We start from the raw sequence: 15,901 nt of genomic DNA, 5'->3' as shown, positions 1-15,901 counted from the left end.
AAGCACATTGGGACTGCAGATAATGTGTCCACAAAGACAGTTAACGGCCAAACTGCAACACTTCAAACCACCACAGCAAGATGCGGACTAGCTCTGGTCCAGTGCGTTACGTGCGGCTAGACGATGAGTCTTAAGCATCAGCAATACGCACGTAACACCCTGGACGAGAGCCATCATCGGACATGCTCGGTAGGATAGACCATTGACGAAGTGCTGCCAATTACAGCAATTACACGGCCAGCCGAGAATAAGAGAGAGAGAGAGAGAGAGAGAGAGAGAGAGAGAGAGAGAGAGAGAGAGAGAGAGAGAGAGAGAGAGAGAGAGAGAGAGATCAACTGACCACTTATAAACCCAACACAAATCTTGTCACAAATCTACAGCTTGGTTCAAGAGAAGAGCCTGAGCCTGAGCTATCAATGTATTGATGTGTATTTTATATTTTAAAGAAGGTATAGGCTATCTATTTCTAGTTTACAATCTTACTGTAGTTTCTTCCAATACACCATCCAAGTTGGATTGCAATGACTGGGTTGCATGAGCATGCGTATGATAACAATGCAGACAAGTGCACTAGACAAATGTCAAGGAGTCTTACGGTTTAGTATTAGAAGAACTTTGCCTTCTTCTGACGCACTTTTCAATTAGTTTTTAAACACGGCTTGCAAGACACATCAAGTCAAGGTAAGTTAAACTTTTTGGGGGCAAATAAGTATCACTTCAGATAAAGATATAAATGTATTTTGTTGATTGGCCTTTCAATTAGGCCCACTCTCCAAATAAAGATGGGGAAATAATAATAAGACGATCAACTACAGTATTACTAGCTAGGTTTCCATCCAACTGGCGACAGATTTTCTTGCAAATATTCTAAACCGTGTTTCCATCAAATTGCAGATAAAAAAAGATGTGTGATGACATGGGGCACATAAAAACGTACCAATATTTTTGCGGTTAAAAAAATACAAAGAATGGGGTTCCATCTCATGTTAAACTCTACAGGTCGTTTTGTCACAACAAAAATTGCAATACGTAGCGAATGTGCCCACTCTGGTCTTTGCACTGGCCAACAGCTCACAGACACGGTGCGGGTGCCTACCTACAAGATGAGATTATTATGGAAAAAAGAGTCAAATCAAAAGGCTGCCAAGCATCGATCATCATATCGCCAGAATAAGACCCATATCCCAGAAAAAAATCCAATAATAATAATATATATATTAATCAAAAATATTAACAAAAGTAGTGTACCAGGCCTTTACTAGTCCCGTATATAGTTGTCTGTAGCAAAAAAACATATTCTGCTGCAACACTATGCTATCAGATAAAAATGAAACAACAGGTATTGAACAGTTAATATTTCAAGGTTGCTTAATTAAGGACTTACATCAGAGTAGCCTCCATTAATACCTCAATAAATATGAAGAGGAGATATTACATTTACATGATCAATTTCTCTAGTTTTCATTGACTACCTTTTTCATTTGATAACTTGGCTATTTTGGGCTATTTTTAGTGAGGAGTCAGTGGGAGGGTTTTGCAGTTGATGAGTGACATATGACTGTTGATCAAAAGTCACGACCCTTCAACATCCTAAAAGGTGTTTATTTCAGATGTTTGTTAATGGTCAAATACACATCAACCTAATGGCTATCATTAAAAAGAATAACCCACTCAGTAATGTACTCTTATTTGGAGGTGATACATGACAATTGGTGTGTGCCAGAGAGTTAACCAAAGAGTAGGCTAATAAGGGAAACACATTTTCACCACGGCTTCGGGGATTCCTGCACCATGTTACATCTCTACTGCATGGGTTGGGGTCAATTCAAATTGACGCCAATCAATTAAAGAAGTCAAATTAATTGTAGTTTTTGTAAAAATGGCATCAATTTTGAATGATCCCTGAGTTAACTAAAACAATAGAGGAACAGAGGACAGCATATGGATTTTTAAAAATATATTTTTACATTTGATTTGATTTATTGGACAATATCAAACACAATTCAACCACAAATGTGGGTACATAACATTTACAATAATTGAGGATAACACAAAAAACTGCTTTACTACTTATTTCCATTGTGGTCCTGGAGCAGAGAATGGAACCTGAGGGGTTGTGGAGCTCTATGGTTTGGCCATCAGTTTGATTATACAGAGCTTGTTGAATCTGCTCTTCACAAGTCCTCAGTGTCAGCCCTAGCTATGGAAACACAATTTCCCTAGTGTAACTTCAAGGTGAATTCACCAGTGAAACACCGGTGTCACAGTCGAAGAGCAGCTTTAGGGGGGTCTGGATGGAATAGTGTTAGTCAATAATAACAGTAGCTAGCGATGAGAGGAACAGCTGTCAGTTAGAGCTGTATGGAACTAGTCAGTATGGATCTGGAAGCACTGATCTGTGTAAACTGAGGTGGTAATTAACGTTATGTTATGACGGCTTCTTTCTATGCTGTGCAACAATCAACTACGATTGGTGTGTGTGTGTGTGAGAGAGAGATGGAGAGGGAGGGAGACGGCGTGAGCAGTAAAGAACGAGAGCGGGGAAGAGAAAGAAAGCGAGGAAGAGAGAGATAGGGGTAGAAAGGGAGAGAGGGAATGGGGGCAACAGTGGGGGTAATAGCGTGTTTCAGTATCTACTTGTGGGGGATTACTCTACACTCTGGAATATTAACGAGGGCCTTTTGTCACAGATCTCTTTCTCTCTTTTCCTTTCACACACCAGGCACACACACACACACACACACACACACACACACACACACACACACACACACACACACACACACACACACACACACACACACACACACACACACACACACACACACACACACACACACACACACACACACACACGCATGCAGGCGCACGCGCGCACACAGACAGACGTTTTTTGTCAATGGTCTCTTTTGTTCCTTTCATCTCTGACCCAAACAAAGCATTCCTGTGTACACAGGAGAGAGAGGAGAGATAGAGAGGGAGAGAGCGAGCGAGAGAAAGGGAGAGAGAGCAAGAGGGTGAGAGAGGGAGCAGGAGAGGGAAAGGAAAAGGAGAGGGAGATCAGGAAAACATGCAAAACGCCTTTGTAGTTTAGAGGGAGAAGTTTTGATTCAGTTGATCATTCTGATATTAGAGTAATAATACCGTTGTACAAAAGTAGATGTGTTGTCATGGAGATGGAATACATCCTATTGGAAAGGTATTGATTGGTTACGCTTCTTCTTTTGTTAAAGTTTTTATTCATAAGATGTTATCTTCTTGTGTACAAGTTGTAGGCCTTGAGGCTGCACATTCAGGAAAAAGGGAGGATGAGAAAGAAAGAGCGTGTGTGTGAGAGAGGGAGAGAGGGATAAAGGGGGACACTGGTGAAAGTTTTCAATACTGTCATTGTAACTATGAAAGAGTTGCATAACCAGAGATGTGTAATTAACAGTAATTGCTTACGTAAAACTCTGCATTGTTGCTGAGCTATTTCGGTGTTTATTTTTTACGTCACTTAGTTGGAATTTGTGTGTATGTCGTGTGTATGTGCATTAGAACATTGTGTTTTTTTGTCAATGTGATTTTAAAAGGTCTTATTACTATACTCCTGTAGACTACAATCACTGCCTGGTAACATCAGTGACAGACATTGGGGGAAATACTGTGTTTGTGCGTGTGCGTGTGCGTGTGAGAGAGAGAGAGAGAGAGAGAGAGAGAGAGAAAATTTGAGAGAGACCAGCATGAGAGTTAAGAAGGGAATGCCTATAAAAGCCTCCTTAATTTTCCATCTGTAAAACCCTGATGAAGGCTATGCTACGGGTCAAAGGGCATTGGTTTTAACAATAAAGAAGAATGTATATCATTCACTGACCTCTAGGAGTTGGTGAATTCCCTTTTGAATTCAAGAAGGGACACGGCTTGAAAGGTGCAGGGCAACCAGAAAGGGAATGTTGGCCTTCTTCCTTGTTAACTCTTATCACCATATCCTGTTTCTAGACAGAAGTTCACTCTTTGTCCACTAAAGGGCCCTCTATTTGGAATCAACAGCACAGTCACGTCTCTTTTTACTTCATCTAGATAAACTCAGTGTTTTTAACAGAGCATTGGCCTTAATTTAATCGGTCCAGTTTCCCTTTTTGTACGGCTCACAAAGTGAGTCCCTGTATCTATTGTCTGTTTTGATGCAGTAATGTTAATCTGGTCATCCTAATTCTACACCTCCTTCTTATTCCCATTTCCCTTATCAAACTATTTTATCTCTCATTTGTGTCTCTCCCACTTCTCTTTGCCATGTTCAACTTCTGGTCTACGTGCTTTGTGGAAGTAAGTGAGAGAATGACATTAGCTCGGTTTCCATCCAATTGGCGACAGATTTCCACGCGAATATTCTAAAATCCGCGTAAATATGAAGTGCAAATTGTCACACCAGAGATGCGTTTCCATCAAACTGACTTGTTGTGGATAAAAGTCGTTGCGTAATGACACATAAAAGTTACTTTTGCAGTTAAATTGCGAGTGAATAAAAAAGATATAGTAATAAAACACACAAGTTAAATGGGTTTCCATCGTATTTTCAATGGCTTTGTCACAAAACAATTTGCGTTTCATAGCAAATGTGCCCACTCTGGTATTGGTTCATGTGCTCTAGTCAACAGCTTGCAGGTACAGTACGAGTATAGGCTACATGATGAGATTATTATGGACAAAAGTGCAAGAATATGTTTCTTTGTCAAACGGCAACCAAGCATCGATTATCATGTCGCCAGAAAAAGACCTTTGATATTGATTGGACAGGAGCATCAAGCTCATCACCTGGCACTTTCACCACCCTGTGAAGTTCATCATAACTTATTCCATCTGTAGCCTAATAAACTGCATGTCTTCCTGAGTCGTAGAGGGAGGACCACACACCATATCATCGCGACTCCAAGTTTACTTCGATATGATGGTTAATATATCAATAAAATGGTGTGGTATGACTTTACTCGCATACAAACTGTGGATGGAAACGTTGTTACTGTGTAGGACTTTTTGCCTTTGTCCCAAATGACACCCTATTAACTATATAGTGTATTACTTTTGACAAGAGCTCATAGGGCCCTGGCCAAAATTAGTGAGGGAATAGGTTGCCATTTGGGACACACAGTGTGTGGAATCTGCATGTGCTTGTTTGGTCCCTCGTCATGTTGTGTTTGTGTCTTCATCTGTTCTGCAATCTTCCAGCAAAAGATGCATATATTTGTTTAACTTTAAGGCTACAGTGCAGTACTTTCGCATTACAATAGTCATGCGAAAGTGCAGTAATGCATTTTATAGTCCTACATTGCCATTTTGAGACTCAACTCTGACAACTGGTTTTGATGTTTGTCGATCAAAGCTCGAGTGACTTTCTAAATGTTAATTAATTGCAATGCTCTTTTGTTGCTCTTGTGTGGTTTGAGAATATAATCTTAATAGCACTGGTTAACTGGTTAACATTTGTACTGCAGGATGTCTAAACTTTATTTACAGTTATTATTTCATGCCCTGTTACTGTGCCAAAGACGTCACCTAATCAGTCTCTCCTTCCTTCCTGTTGCGTTGTGACAGATGACATCTGCCACGCCCCCTTCCTCCCGAAGCTGCTCCCCTCAAAAGGTGTGTCACTCGCAGACGCAGACAGACGTTCTAAAGCCCCTATTGGGCGCCGGGGGCTCCGGCGGGGGCGGGACCTTGAGGAGGCGGAGACGTGTTCTGTCTAAGGATGGGAGGAGTAACGTACGCATCGAACACATCAGCGGGCGGTCGGCCCTGTACATGCGTGACCTCTGGACGACGTTCCTGGATATGCAGTGGCGGTGGAAGTTCTTTCTCTTCACCCTTACCTTCACGGGGACGTGGTTCCTGTTCGGGGTTCTGTGGTACCTGGTGGCATTAGTGCATGGAGATCTGCTGGGTGAGAGAGTGGAGAGAATGGAGACATTTTAAAATCCTCAGTACTACAGTACAATTCGCTGTCCCACTGTTGTTTTAGATCAGTACAACTAAACAAAAACCACCAACTCAGTTTTGTGTAACGTACATTGGCTGTCCAAAATGGCACCTTACTCCCTATATAGTTAGTGCACTACTTCTGACCAGAGCCCCTTTCCCAATCTCTCCTCTCACTCTCTGGCCTTTTCTTGTTTGGGCAAAAGTCCGTCCTCTGTCTATTCTCCTCCGTCCTCTCTCCTCCGTGACCCAGAAACCAATAAGTGGTCGAGGAGTGTGTCAATTCTTTAGTAGGCAAGGTTAAGATGGTCCTCCCCTCCTCGATAGCCTCCTAAGTGGTGAGGAAGCACAAGTGTATTCTACAGCAGAAGAGTTTTGATGTCTTCCACACCCCCTTTGAATCAGCTGTTGTATCAGCTGTTGAAAAGCATGCACATATTTAAAAACGATATGCTACTTATCTTTATATCGACAAAATGGTTTTCACAACTAACTTAATTTGCTTTTATCACTTTACACATGTATTTTGGGATCCACCCCTGTAAATGACCCACGAGTGGAGTAGGACCTTCTCATTTCATATAAGCGCATTTTCGTCCACGTTCACTATCCTCATCGCCTCTCTTCGATTACCTTTGACCATTTTCCAAAGGAGGCCAGAGAGGACAGAGAGAGGATGCAGGAGTTGAGCAAATCTAATTGAGAAAAGGCCTCTGTCCTCTCTCTCTTTCTTCCTCTCAATCTCCCTTTGCTCTCTCTCGTCTCCCTCACTCTTTCCTTCTCCTCTCTTTCTCTGTCCTCTCTCCTCTCTCTTTCTCACTTTCTCTCCTCTCTCTGTCTCCCTCTCTCTCTCTTCTGGGCCCTCTCAGAGTTCAATCCACCGTCGAACCACACCCCGTGTGTGCTGCAGATGCAGACCCTGACTGGGGCATTCCTGTTCTCGCTGGAGTCCCAGACCACCATTGGCTACGGCTTCCGTTGCATCACAGAGGAATGTCCAGCTGCTATCATTCTCCTGATCCTGCAACTCGTCATCACCATGGTGCTGGAGATCTTCATCACCGGAACCTTCCTCGCCAAGGTAGAGTAAGGCTTACTGAGCACTGCACTTGAGGACAAAACACACCGTGCCAATGAATGGTTAAAAGCAGCAGACGGCCGTCCTATCGCTTCTGAACAGAACATTGCCTTCATGTTCTGTTCTTTGTCCGTCTATTCTACATTTTGAATTGCCACCAATAATGGACTCCCAGCTGGTGATTGGTTGACCACCCACTGCTTTCAAACGTTTCTTTGGCATGGTGTGTTTTGTACCGTCTTACATCACTTGGGTCATCATCGCTGTTTGAAATCTCTGATACACACATTGTTGCGGTCAGTTGAATTGCTAATTAACTTCTATGTGTACTTCAATTGTTGAATGTCTCCTGAATTGACTAAATTGAAATGGAATTGACACCAAACCTGAACACAAGATACAATAGTCTTTACTGCTTACCTCAGGTGGCTCGGCCAAAGAAGCGAGGTGAGACGGTGAAGTTTAGCCAGCACGCCGTGGTGTCCAGTCACGAAGGCCGACCCTGCCTCATGATCCGAGTGGCCAACATGCGGAAGAGCCTGCTGCTGGGGTGCCAGGTAACTGCTCAACTGTGTGTGTGTGTGTGTGTGTGTGTGTGTGTGTGTGTGTGTGTGTGTGTGTGTGTGTGTGTGTGTGTGTGTGTGTGTGTGTGTGTGTGTGTAAAGTACAACATACAATATATATATTTTTCTTACTGAGTTACAGTTCATATTAGGAAATCAGTCAATTGAAATACATTCATTTGGCACTAATCTATGGATTTCACATGATTGGGAATACATACAGTATATGCATCTCTTGGTCACATATACCTTAGAGAAAGGGTAGGGGCGTGGATCAGAAAACCAGTTAGTATTTGGTGTGACCACCATTTGCCTCATGCAGCGCAATAAATCTCCTTCACATAGAGTTGATCAGGCTGTTGATTGTGGCCTGTGGAATGTTGTCCCACTCCTCTTAAAAGTTGCTGGATATTGGTGGGAACTGGAAATGTCATACATGTCGATCCAGAGCATCCCAAACATGCTCAATGGGTGACATGTCTGGTGAGTATGCAGGCCATGGAAGAACTGTGGCACTTTCAGCTTCCAGGAAGTGTGTACAGATCCTTGCGACATGGTGCATGATGATGATGAAACATGAGGTGATGGCATCATCATTGTTGACATCAACAAACCGTTTGCCCAAATGACGCCATACCTGCTGCCTGTCATCTGCCCAGTACAGTTAAAACCTGGATTCATCCATGAAGAGCACACTTCCCCAGCGTGCCAGTTGCCATCTAAGGTGAGCTTTTCCACTGAGGTTGGTTACGTCGCCGAACTGCAGTCAGGTCAAGACCCTGGTGAGGATGACGAGCAAGCAGATGAGCTTCCCTGAAATGGTTTCTGACAGTTTGTGCAGAAATTCTTTGCTTGTGCAAACCCACAGTTTCATCAGCTGTCCAGGTCACTGTTCTCAGATGATCCCGCAGGTGAAGAAGCCAGATGTGGAGGTCCTGGGCTGGCGTTGTTACACGTGGTCTGCGGTTGTGAGGCTGGTTGGAAGTGCAGTATTGCCAAATTCTGTAAAATTATATTGGAGGTGGCTTACGGTAGAGAAATGACATTCTCTGGCAACAGCTCCTGCAGTCAGCATGCCAATTGCATGCTCCCTCAAAACATTGAGACCTCTGTGTCATTGTGTTGTGTGACAAAACTGCACATTTTAGAGTGTCCTTTTATTGTCCCCAGCACAAGGTGCACCTGTGTAATGATCATGCTGTTTAAACAGCTTCTTGCTATGCCACACCTGTCAGGTGTGTGGATTATCTTGGCAAAGGATCTATCCTACTTAGCTTTCTCTTTTACAACCTGTCTGTATAGTGAAGAAGAAGAAGAAAAATATGAGCAGAGTTGATCCCCTCTAAAATCAAACCCCCTTAGCGCAGGGGTTTTCAAACGATTTAACGTCAAGCACCCCAAATATTATGAGCCCCTTGGTGAGGACATGAGTCTGAGAGAAAATTGTGCAAATTGTTTTAAAGCAAATATCCTACTATTCTACACATATATGCTATCTGAGCAGGGCCTGCTCTAGCCTTTTGGGGCTAGAGTTTTGTTTGGGGGCCTTTGCACCCTGCTGCCGGAAATAATAATAATATTAGTTGGGGCCCCCTGGAGGTCAGGGCCCCAGGGCAGAGTGAGACAGGAAAATGCAAAGGTTATTTGTATACTGATCAAAACAATTAATTGCCATTGGGGGTGGATAGGAAACATGTTCTGTACGTATTATAAAAAACTAATTTAGTGTAAAAAAATTAAGAAGAAAATGCTTTTTGTTTATTTATAAACATTTTCCACGGACCCCCTGGCACCCCCTTGTGGAACCCCGGGCGTCCGCAGACCTCAGTTTGAAAACACCTGCCCTAGGGATTGTGTGCGCCCCCTAGGTGACGGGGAAGCTGCTGCAGACATCTCATACTAAGGAGGGGGAGACAGTGCGTCTGGACCAGAGGAACGTTCCCTTCCAGGTGGATACATCCAGCGACAGCCCCTTCCTCATCCTCCCCCTCACATTTTACCACATCATAGATGACAACAGCCCGCTCAGGGCCTGGGCCGCCAAGGGTACGCCTGGTTATTACTGTGGGAATGGATCTGTGGGTTCATCCCAAATGGCACCCTATAACCTATGTAGTGCACTACTTTTGAACAGGGCCCTATGGGCTCTGGTCAAAAGCAGTGCGCTGTAAAGGGAATAGAGTGCCATTTGGGACCAGCCTAGAACTACAGTAATGGATCTGTGTTTGTGTGTGTGTCAGGGCCTTTAATTTGAGATATTTGTGTCTCTCTCTCTCTCTCTCTCTCTCTCTCTCTCTCTCGCTCTCACTCTCTCACTCTCTCCCCTCAGGCGGGGGATGGACAGATCCTGAACTGGCGGACTTTGAGCTGCTGGTTATCATGAGTGCCACGGTAGAGCCCACCTCAGCCACCTGCCAGGTGCGTACCTCATACCTGCCTGACGAGATCCTGTGGGGGTACGAGTTCCCCCCTGTGGTCTCCCTCTCCCCCTCAGGGAAGTACGTGGCCGACTTTGCCTTCTTCGACAAAGTGGCCAAAACCAAGACCACACCCCTCTTCAAAACATCCCGCCCACAGAGCTACCATGGCAATGGAGGAGGAGGAGGAGGGGGGGTGGAGGGGACTGACCCGGAGAAGATCCGATTGGAGCAGAGCTACAGGGAGAGAGGAGAGGAAGGGAGAGGGAGGGTCAGAGACAGTAGCCCTCTCAGTGTCCGCATCAGCAATGTCTGAGAGCCTACACACTGAGACGCATACACCAGACCTGGGTTCAAATACTATTGGAAATCATTTCAAATACTTTTGTCCGTGCTTGATTGAGCTTTGCCTGGCTTAATGGATCCAATAGAATAGTCCGGAAACCGTAAACCCTGCCCATCTGGCACTTCAGTAAGACTTAAGCAAACTCCAACTATTTGAAAGATGTAAATAGTATATGAACCTAGGTCTTGCATACACTGGATTCTAAGCAGGGTCTGTTACAGTTTACTACAAATATTGAAATGATTAATTCATTGCTTGTTGTTTATTTACATGAAATTGGTACGTATAGAAATATTGTGGGGCAAAGTGTGTTATGGCTGGAGAGGGGGAATCCCCTGGAAAGGCTTTGAATGCTTAGCGTGGATCGCAAATGGCACCCTACTCCCTTTATATCCCCTACGGGCCCTGGTCAAAAGTAGTGCACTATATAGGGAATAGGGTGCCATTTGGGATTCAGACTTTGTACTGACGCTTCTCTGCCAACGTACTGGACATCCGTCCATAAATACACTGTAAAAACATACAAATATGTAACACTTTAGAATGTCTTATGATTTTGTTATTTGTTATTGTTAAGTGCCAATGTACTGTAGAATATGCTAGCTTAAAGCACTTTGGTGAAATGATAACACTAATGTATCAATACAAAAAAGAATGTAGACCTGTTGTGGACTTTGACTGGATATGAAGAAGACGAGAGAAGATGATTTTAAGGTGCTGTGTATAGTCGTCAGTATGCCTTTTCTGCACAGATATATCTGTTATTGTTGCTACAGAGGACTGCAGTTAGCACTTTATTAAGTACCTTTGCACCTTAGGAGCGTTTGTAGCACTTAATATTACTGGAATGTAGATTTGTGCTTGTAACCCAACTAAAAGCACTTTAACACTGGATGAACTGTTTGAATTATGCTTTCTATTCATATTTTATGATTGGGATTTTAATGATTTTCCTCTCTTCAGTCAGTTTGCCATGTGTTGTTTCTGTGGCACATTGATAGAAAATAATATTTTTGTAAATAATCGCAAACAGCCATTTAGACGGTTCAGCAGGATACGTTCTAGGCCTATTCTAGACACCAGATTGCCTTTACATAGAGTCAAAAAACACTCCATTCCCTATAAGTGCACTACTTTTCACCTTTGATTAAGGCCCACAGGGCTCTGGTCAAAAGTAGTGCACTATATATGGAATAGGGTGCCATTTGGGATGCACACCCAGGGACTCACATGAGTACAAGCTTCTATTTCTTCCTCTGGTGGTAGGTAATCATGGCTTCATGTGTAAAGTAGGTTTCGGGAAAATTTGGGTGGGGTAACTTAAGTTGAGAGAGGTGTGTTCAAGACCTAATCATGGGTTTAGATTAGAATATTAACCCATGCCTTAATTTGGTTTACAGGAGAGAATGTACACGGACTGTTGGTATTGCTGAGGTGTTTTGAGAGGAAAGCAAATGTGATTATTGTGTGGTGTCCATGATTAGACTTGGGTTCAAATGCAATTGGAATCATAACAAAAACGAATCCTGGCCTTGATTGAGCTTGCCTGGCGCAAAGGAACCAATCGAATAGTCGCAAAACTGCAAACTCCACCCAGACTCTGGCAGTCTAGACAGACTGAAGCAAATGCTAAGGGGCAGGTTTCCCAGACAAAGATGAATCCTAGTCTGAGACTAAAAAAACATTTTTAATGGAGAGATTGAAAGTGCATTGAAAGTGCTTCTTAGTCCATGTCAAGGCTTAATCTGTGGTCATAAAAGTAAATATTTGAAGCCAGGTCTGATCATGATTTTGCCATTATGATCTCTCAGAGGCCTTGAAGCCTGAGTGCTTTGTTGATATGAACTATTAACTGTGGGAGAGGTTTGATATTTTGTCTTCAACTTGTCTAGGTTTTTCACTGGAAAACTTGAATGTTGTCTTCTAGATCTTTAACAGCATAAGCTAATTTGAAATAAAGAATTATCAAAGTATAGAGCAGTCATTTTTTAAGATTTATTTAAAATATTACACTGAATCCCCTATTTGTGTGTCAGTAATTTGGTAGGGGCTGCCCCACTGGAAATGTACATGTTGAAAATACTACAATTACACAATAACAAATCTCATCGTAACACAACTTGGCTTGTAACATGAAAATGCATTCTACCCCGTCTTTTCTTTCACAAACACTTGCGTTTGGTGCTCATTTTCTGTTCCTAAGTACATTTAAAATGTATTGGAAACAGGTTATCAAATCATTTCGCATGCCACAGAACATGTTAGAATTGCAAACGGAATGTGTTAATCTTGTGTGAAATTTCCGGTCATGTATGTTTTAAAAGCTCATGGAGGAAGAGGAAGTAACTTCAAGGCAAAAGTATTTGAATATACTCTAGATTTAAACATATTTTGAAGCTGTACATGTCGGATTACGAAGACTCAAATTAAACAAAAACATAAACAATTGTGGAATATAGCAATTTTGGATTGTGATACTTTAATGTAGCCTCTTACTTGTGAGAAAAAGTTAACAAAGTGTTAGTTAGGCTACAGGAAAGTCAGTAACAGGAAACTGCGCCACAAGGTCATTTGAAGGATGGAAACTTCTCACTACCAGAAAGTCACACCACAGAGCGCTACGCATAGCTCAACTCATTTTTGGACATGTCTGTCAGTCGACTACAAATAAGTGGGCTGAAAAACCTGACACACTCTCTGTGCATCAATGTGATCTACGCTTTTAGGCAGATTAGGTTTCCTTCATGGATTTCTACTTCATAAAGTTGCTGAAAAGCAATGTTTTCTGAAACGGAATAGTTGAAATCGTGTGCATCATATCCTTGTTCTTTATTGCCAAGGTACTTCTGTATTAGTTGTTAACAAAGGCAGCTATAGGATGCTCTAAAGGCAGCTAACCTTTTTGATCAGTTCATCTTTAAACCATTTTGCAAATGGGTCTTTCTATAAATAATGGTGACATTGGGTTAAACATTTCAACATGATTTGAAACAAACATTTCATAGATGTTTATGCAGTGTACATAGAGGAATAAAAGTTAATTCTGTATATGCAAATTGCTCTTAACTCCAGCTATACAACAACATAGGTCTACTGTAGGACTATACATCCTTCAAGCAGGGTTCATACAGACATTGTCAAATTCAAGGACTTTCAGGGACTTTTTCAAGCACTTAATTGTAATTTTCATGGACCTCAATTTTATGCAATTGTTTTATATATATATATATGGACACACTATATAGGACACACTATATAGGACACACTATATAGGACACACTATATAGGACACACTATATAGGACACACTATATAGGACACACTATATAGGACACACTATATAGGACACACTATATAGGACACACTATATAGGACACACTATATAGGACACACTATATAGGACACACTATATAGGACACACTATATAGGACACACTATATAGGACACACTATATAGGACACACTATATAGGACACACTATATAGGACACACTATATAGGACACACTATATAGGACACACTATATAGGACACACTATATAGGACACACTATATAGGACACACTATATAGGACACACTATATAGGACACACTATATAGGACACACTATATAGGACACACTATATAGGACACACTTCCCCCCCCAAAAAACTATGCAAAAGTGTAAATAAAAAGTAGGCCACTACCACTTTAAGAATAATAACTTTTTTAGACCTTGATATTCTAATTATTATTACATTCTAAAATATGTGAGAATAATGTGGAAATAGCCTGACCAAATAGATGGGATTCATGCATGCCGATTTTTCTTGACGCAGCTATATGGGCGACGCAGGCACACAATTAACCGTGAATAGCGGTAGCATTAATCTCACCAGCGTTGTTTTATTAATGAGAAAGTGACCAAAAAGCAGGTTTCTTGGTTAAGGATTTGTTTGGAAAGCCAAGTTGAAGCCAACATTAGATGTGGTTTCCCCTCAACAAAGTAGCGTAATTATTATATATATTTTTATTTAACCTACTTCACTAGGCAAGTCAGTTAAAAACAAATTGTTATTCACAATTACGGCCTACCAAAAGGCCTCACATGGGGGATGGGATAAAAAAAGATATATAGGACAAAATACACATCACGACAAGAGAGACACTACAACACTACGTAAAGAGAGACCTAAGACAACAACACAGCGAATCAAATCAAATCCAAGTTTATTTGTTACGTGCGCCGAATACAACAGGTACAATACAATACAACCTTACAGTGAAATGCTTACTTACAGGCTCTAACCAATAGTGCAAAAAAAGTATTCGCTGAACAATAGGTAGGTAAAGAAATAAAACAACAGTAAAAAGATGGGCTATATACAGTAGAGAGGCTATAACAGTAGCGAGGCTACATACAGACACCGGTTAGTCAGGCTGATTGAGGTACTATGTACATGTAGATATGGTTAAAGTGACTATGCATATATGATAAACAGAGAGTAGCAGTAGCGTAAAAAAGGGGTTGGCGGGTGGTGGGTGGGACACAATGCAGATAGCCCGGTTAGCCAATGTGCGGGAGCACTTGTTGGTCGGCCCAATTGAGGTAGTACGTACATGAGTGAATAGTTATAGTGACTATGCATATATGATAAACAGAGAGTAGCAGCAGCGTAAAAAGAGGGGTTGCGGGGGCGTTTGGGGGGGCTCACAATGCAAATAGTCCGGCAGCAACACATGACAACACAGCATGGTAGCAACACATGACAACACGAGTGATGAACTTGCTGTCTCTGCCTGGCCAGCTCCTCTCTCTCCACTGAGTTTCTCTGGCTCTGACAATATTACGGGGGCTGAGTCACTGGCTTACTAGTGCTCTTCCATGCTGTCCCTAGGCGGGGTGCGTCACGTGCCAGGCTTTTTTTCTCTATACTTGACTTGATTGGGTTGGGTCACTGACTTGATCTTCCTGTCCGGTTTTGCGCCCTCTCAGGCTCATGCGGTGGAGGAGATCTTCATGGCCTAAACTCCTTGTCTCAGGGTAGTAAGTTAGTGGTCTGTTGATATCCCTCTAGTGGTGGGGGCTGTGCTTTGGCAAAGTGGGTGGGGTTATATCCTGCCTGGTTGGGCCACAGTGTCACCAGACCCTCCCTGTCTCAGCCTCCAGTATCTATGCTGCAATAGTCTATGTGCTGGGGGGCTGGGGTCAGTCTGTCCTACCTGGTGAAATTCTCCTGTCTTATCTGGTGTCCTGTGTGAACTTAAGTAAACATTACACTCACAAAAGTTCCAAAATAATTAAGACATGTCAAATGTCATATTATGTCTGTATACAGTGTTGTAATGATGTGAAAATAAAAACTACAAAAGGGAAAATAAATCAACATAAAAATAGGTTGTATTTACAATGGTGTTTGTTCTTCACTTGTTGCCCCTTTCTTGTGGCAACAGGTCACACATCTTGCTGATGTGATTGCACACTGTGGAATTTCACCCAATGTATGCGTTTATCAAAATTGGATTTGTTTTCTAATTCATATTGGGTCTGTGTAATCTGAGGGAAATATG

General features: G+C 42.2%; 1 protein-coding gene across 3 annotated transcripts; it reads left to right on the top strand.

Moving 5' to 3' along the window:
• Positions 1 to 356: 356 nt before the first annotated feature.
• On the top strand, positions 357 to 12,331 carry LOC109872336 (ATP-sensitive inward rectifier potassium channel 10). Of its 3 annotated transcripts, none has more exons than XM_031807116.1 (6): positions 357 to 681; positions 5,572 to 5,917; positions 6,822 to 7,033; positions 7,456 to 7,587; positions 9,462 to 9,639; positions 9,923 to 12,331. In XM_031807116.1, the coding sequence occupies exons 2-6, from the start codon at positions 5,572 to 5,574 to the stop codon at positions 10,324 to 10,326; spliced, it is 1,272 nt and encodes a 423-aa protein (XP_031662976.1). In that variant the 5' UTR covers positions 357 to 681; the 3' UTR covers positions 10,327 to 12,331. The 3 variants fall into 3 exon arrangements, with proteins under 3 accessions (XP_031662976.1, XP_031662977.1, XP_020319126.1); XM_031807117.1 differs by lacking the exon at positions 357 to 681 and adding an exon at positions 3,000 to 3,199 and having other exon boundaries at positions 5,604 to 5,917; positions 9,923 to 12,329; XM_020463537.2 differs by lacking the exon at positions 357 to 681 and adding an exon at positions 3,025 to 3,199 and having other exon boundaries at positions 9,923 to 12,329.
• The last annotated feature ends 3,570 nt before the right edge of the window (positions 12,332 to 15,901 follow it).

Source organism: Oncorhynchus kisutch, linkage group LG27 (genome assembly GCF_002021735.2).
Source record: "Oncorhynchus kisutch isolate 150728-3 linkage group LG27, Okis_V2, whole genome shotgun sequence".
In the NCBI taxonomy this organism is placed as follows: Eukaryota; Metazoa; Chordata; class Actinopteri; order Salmoniformes; family Salmonidae; genus Oncorhynchus; species Oncorhynchus kisutch.
The sequence above is the reverse complement of the archived record's forward strand: the minus strand, read 5'-3'. Positions and strand labels throughout refer to the sequence as shown.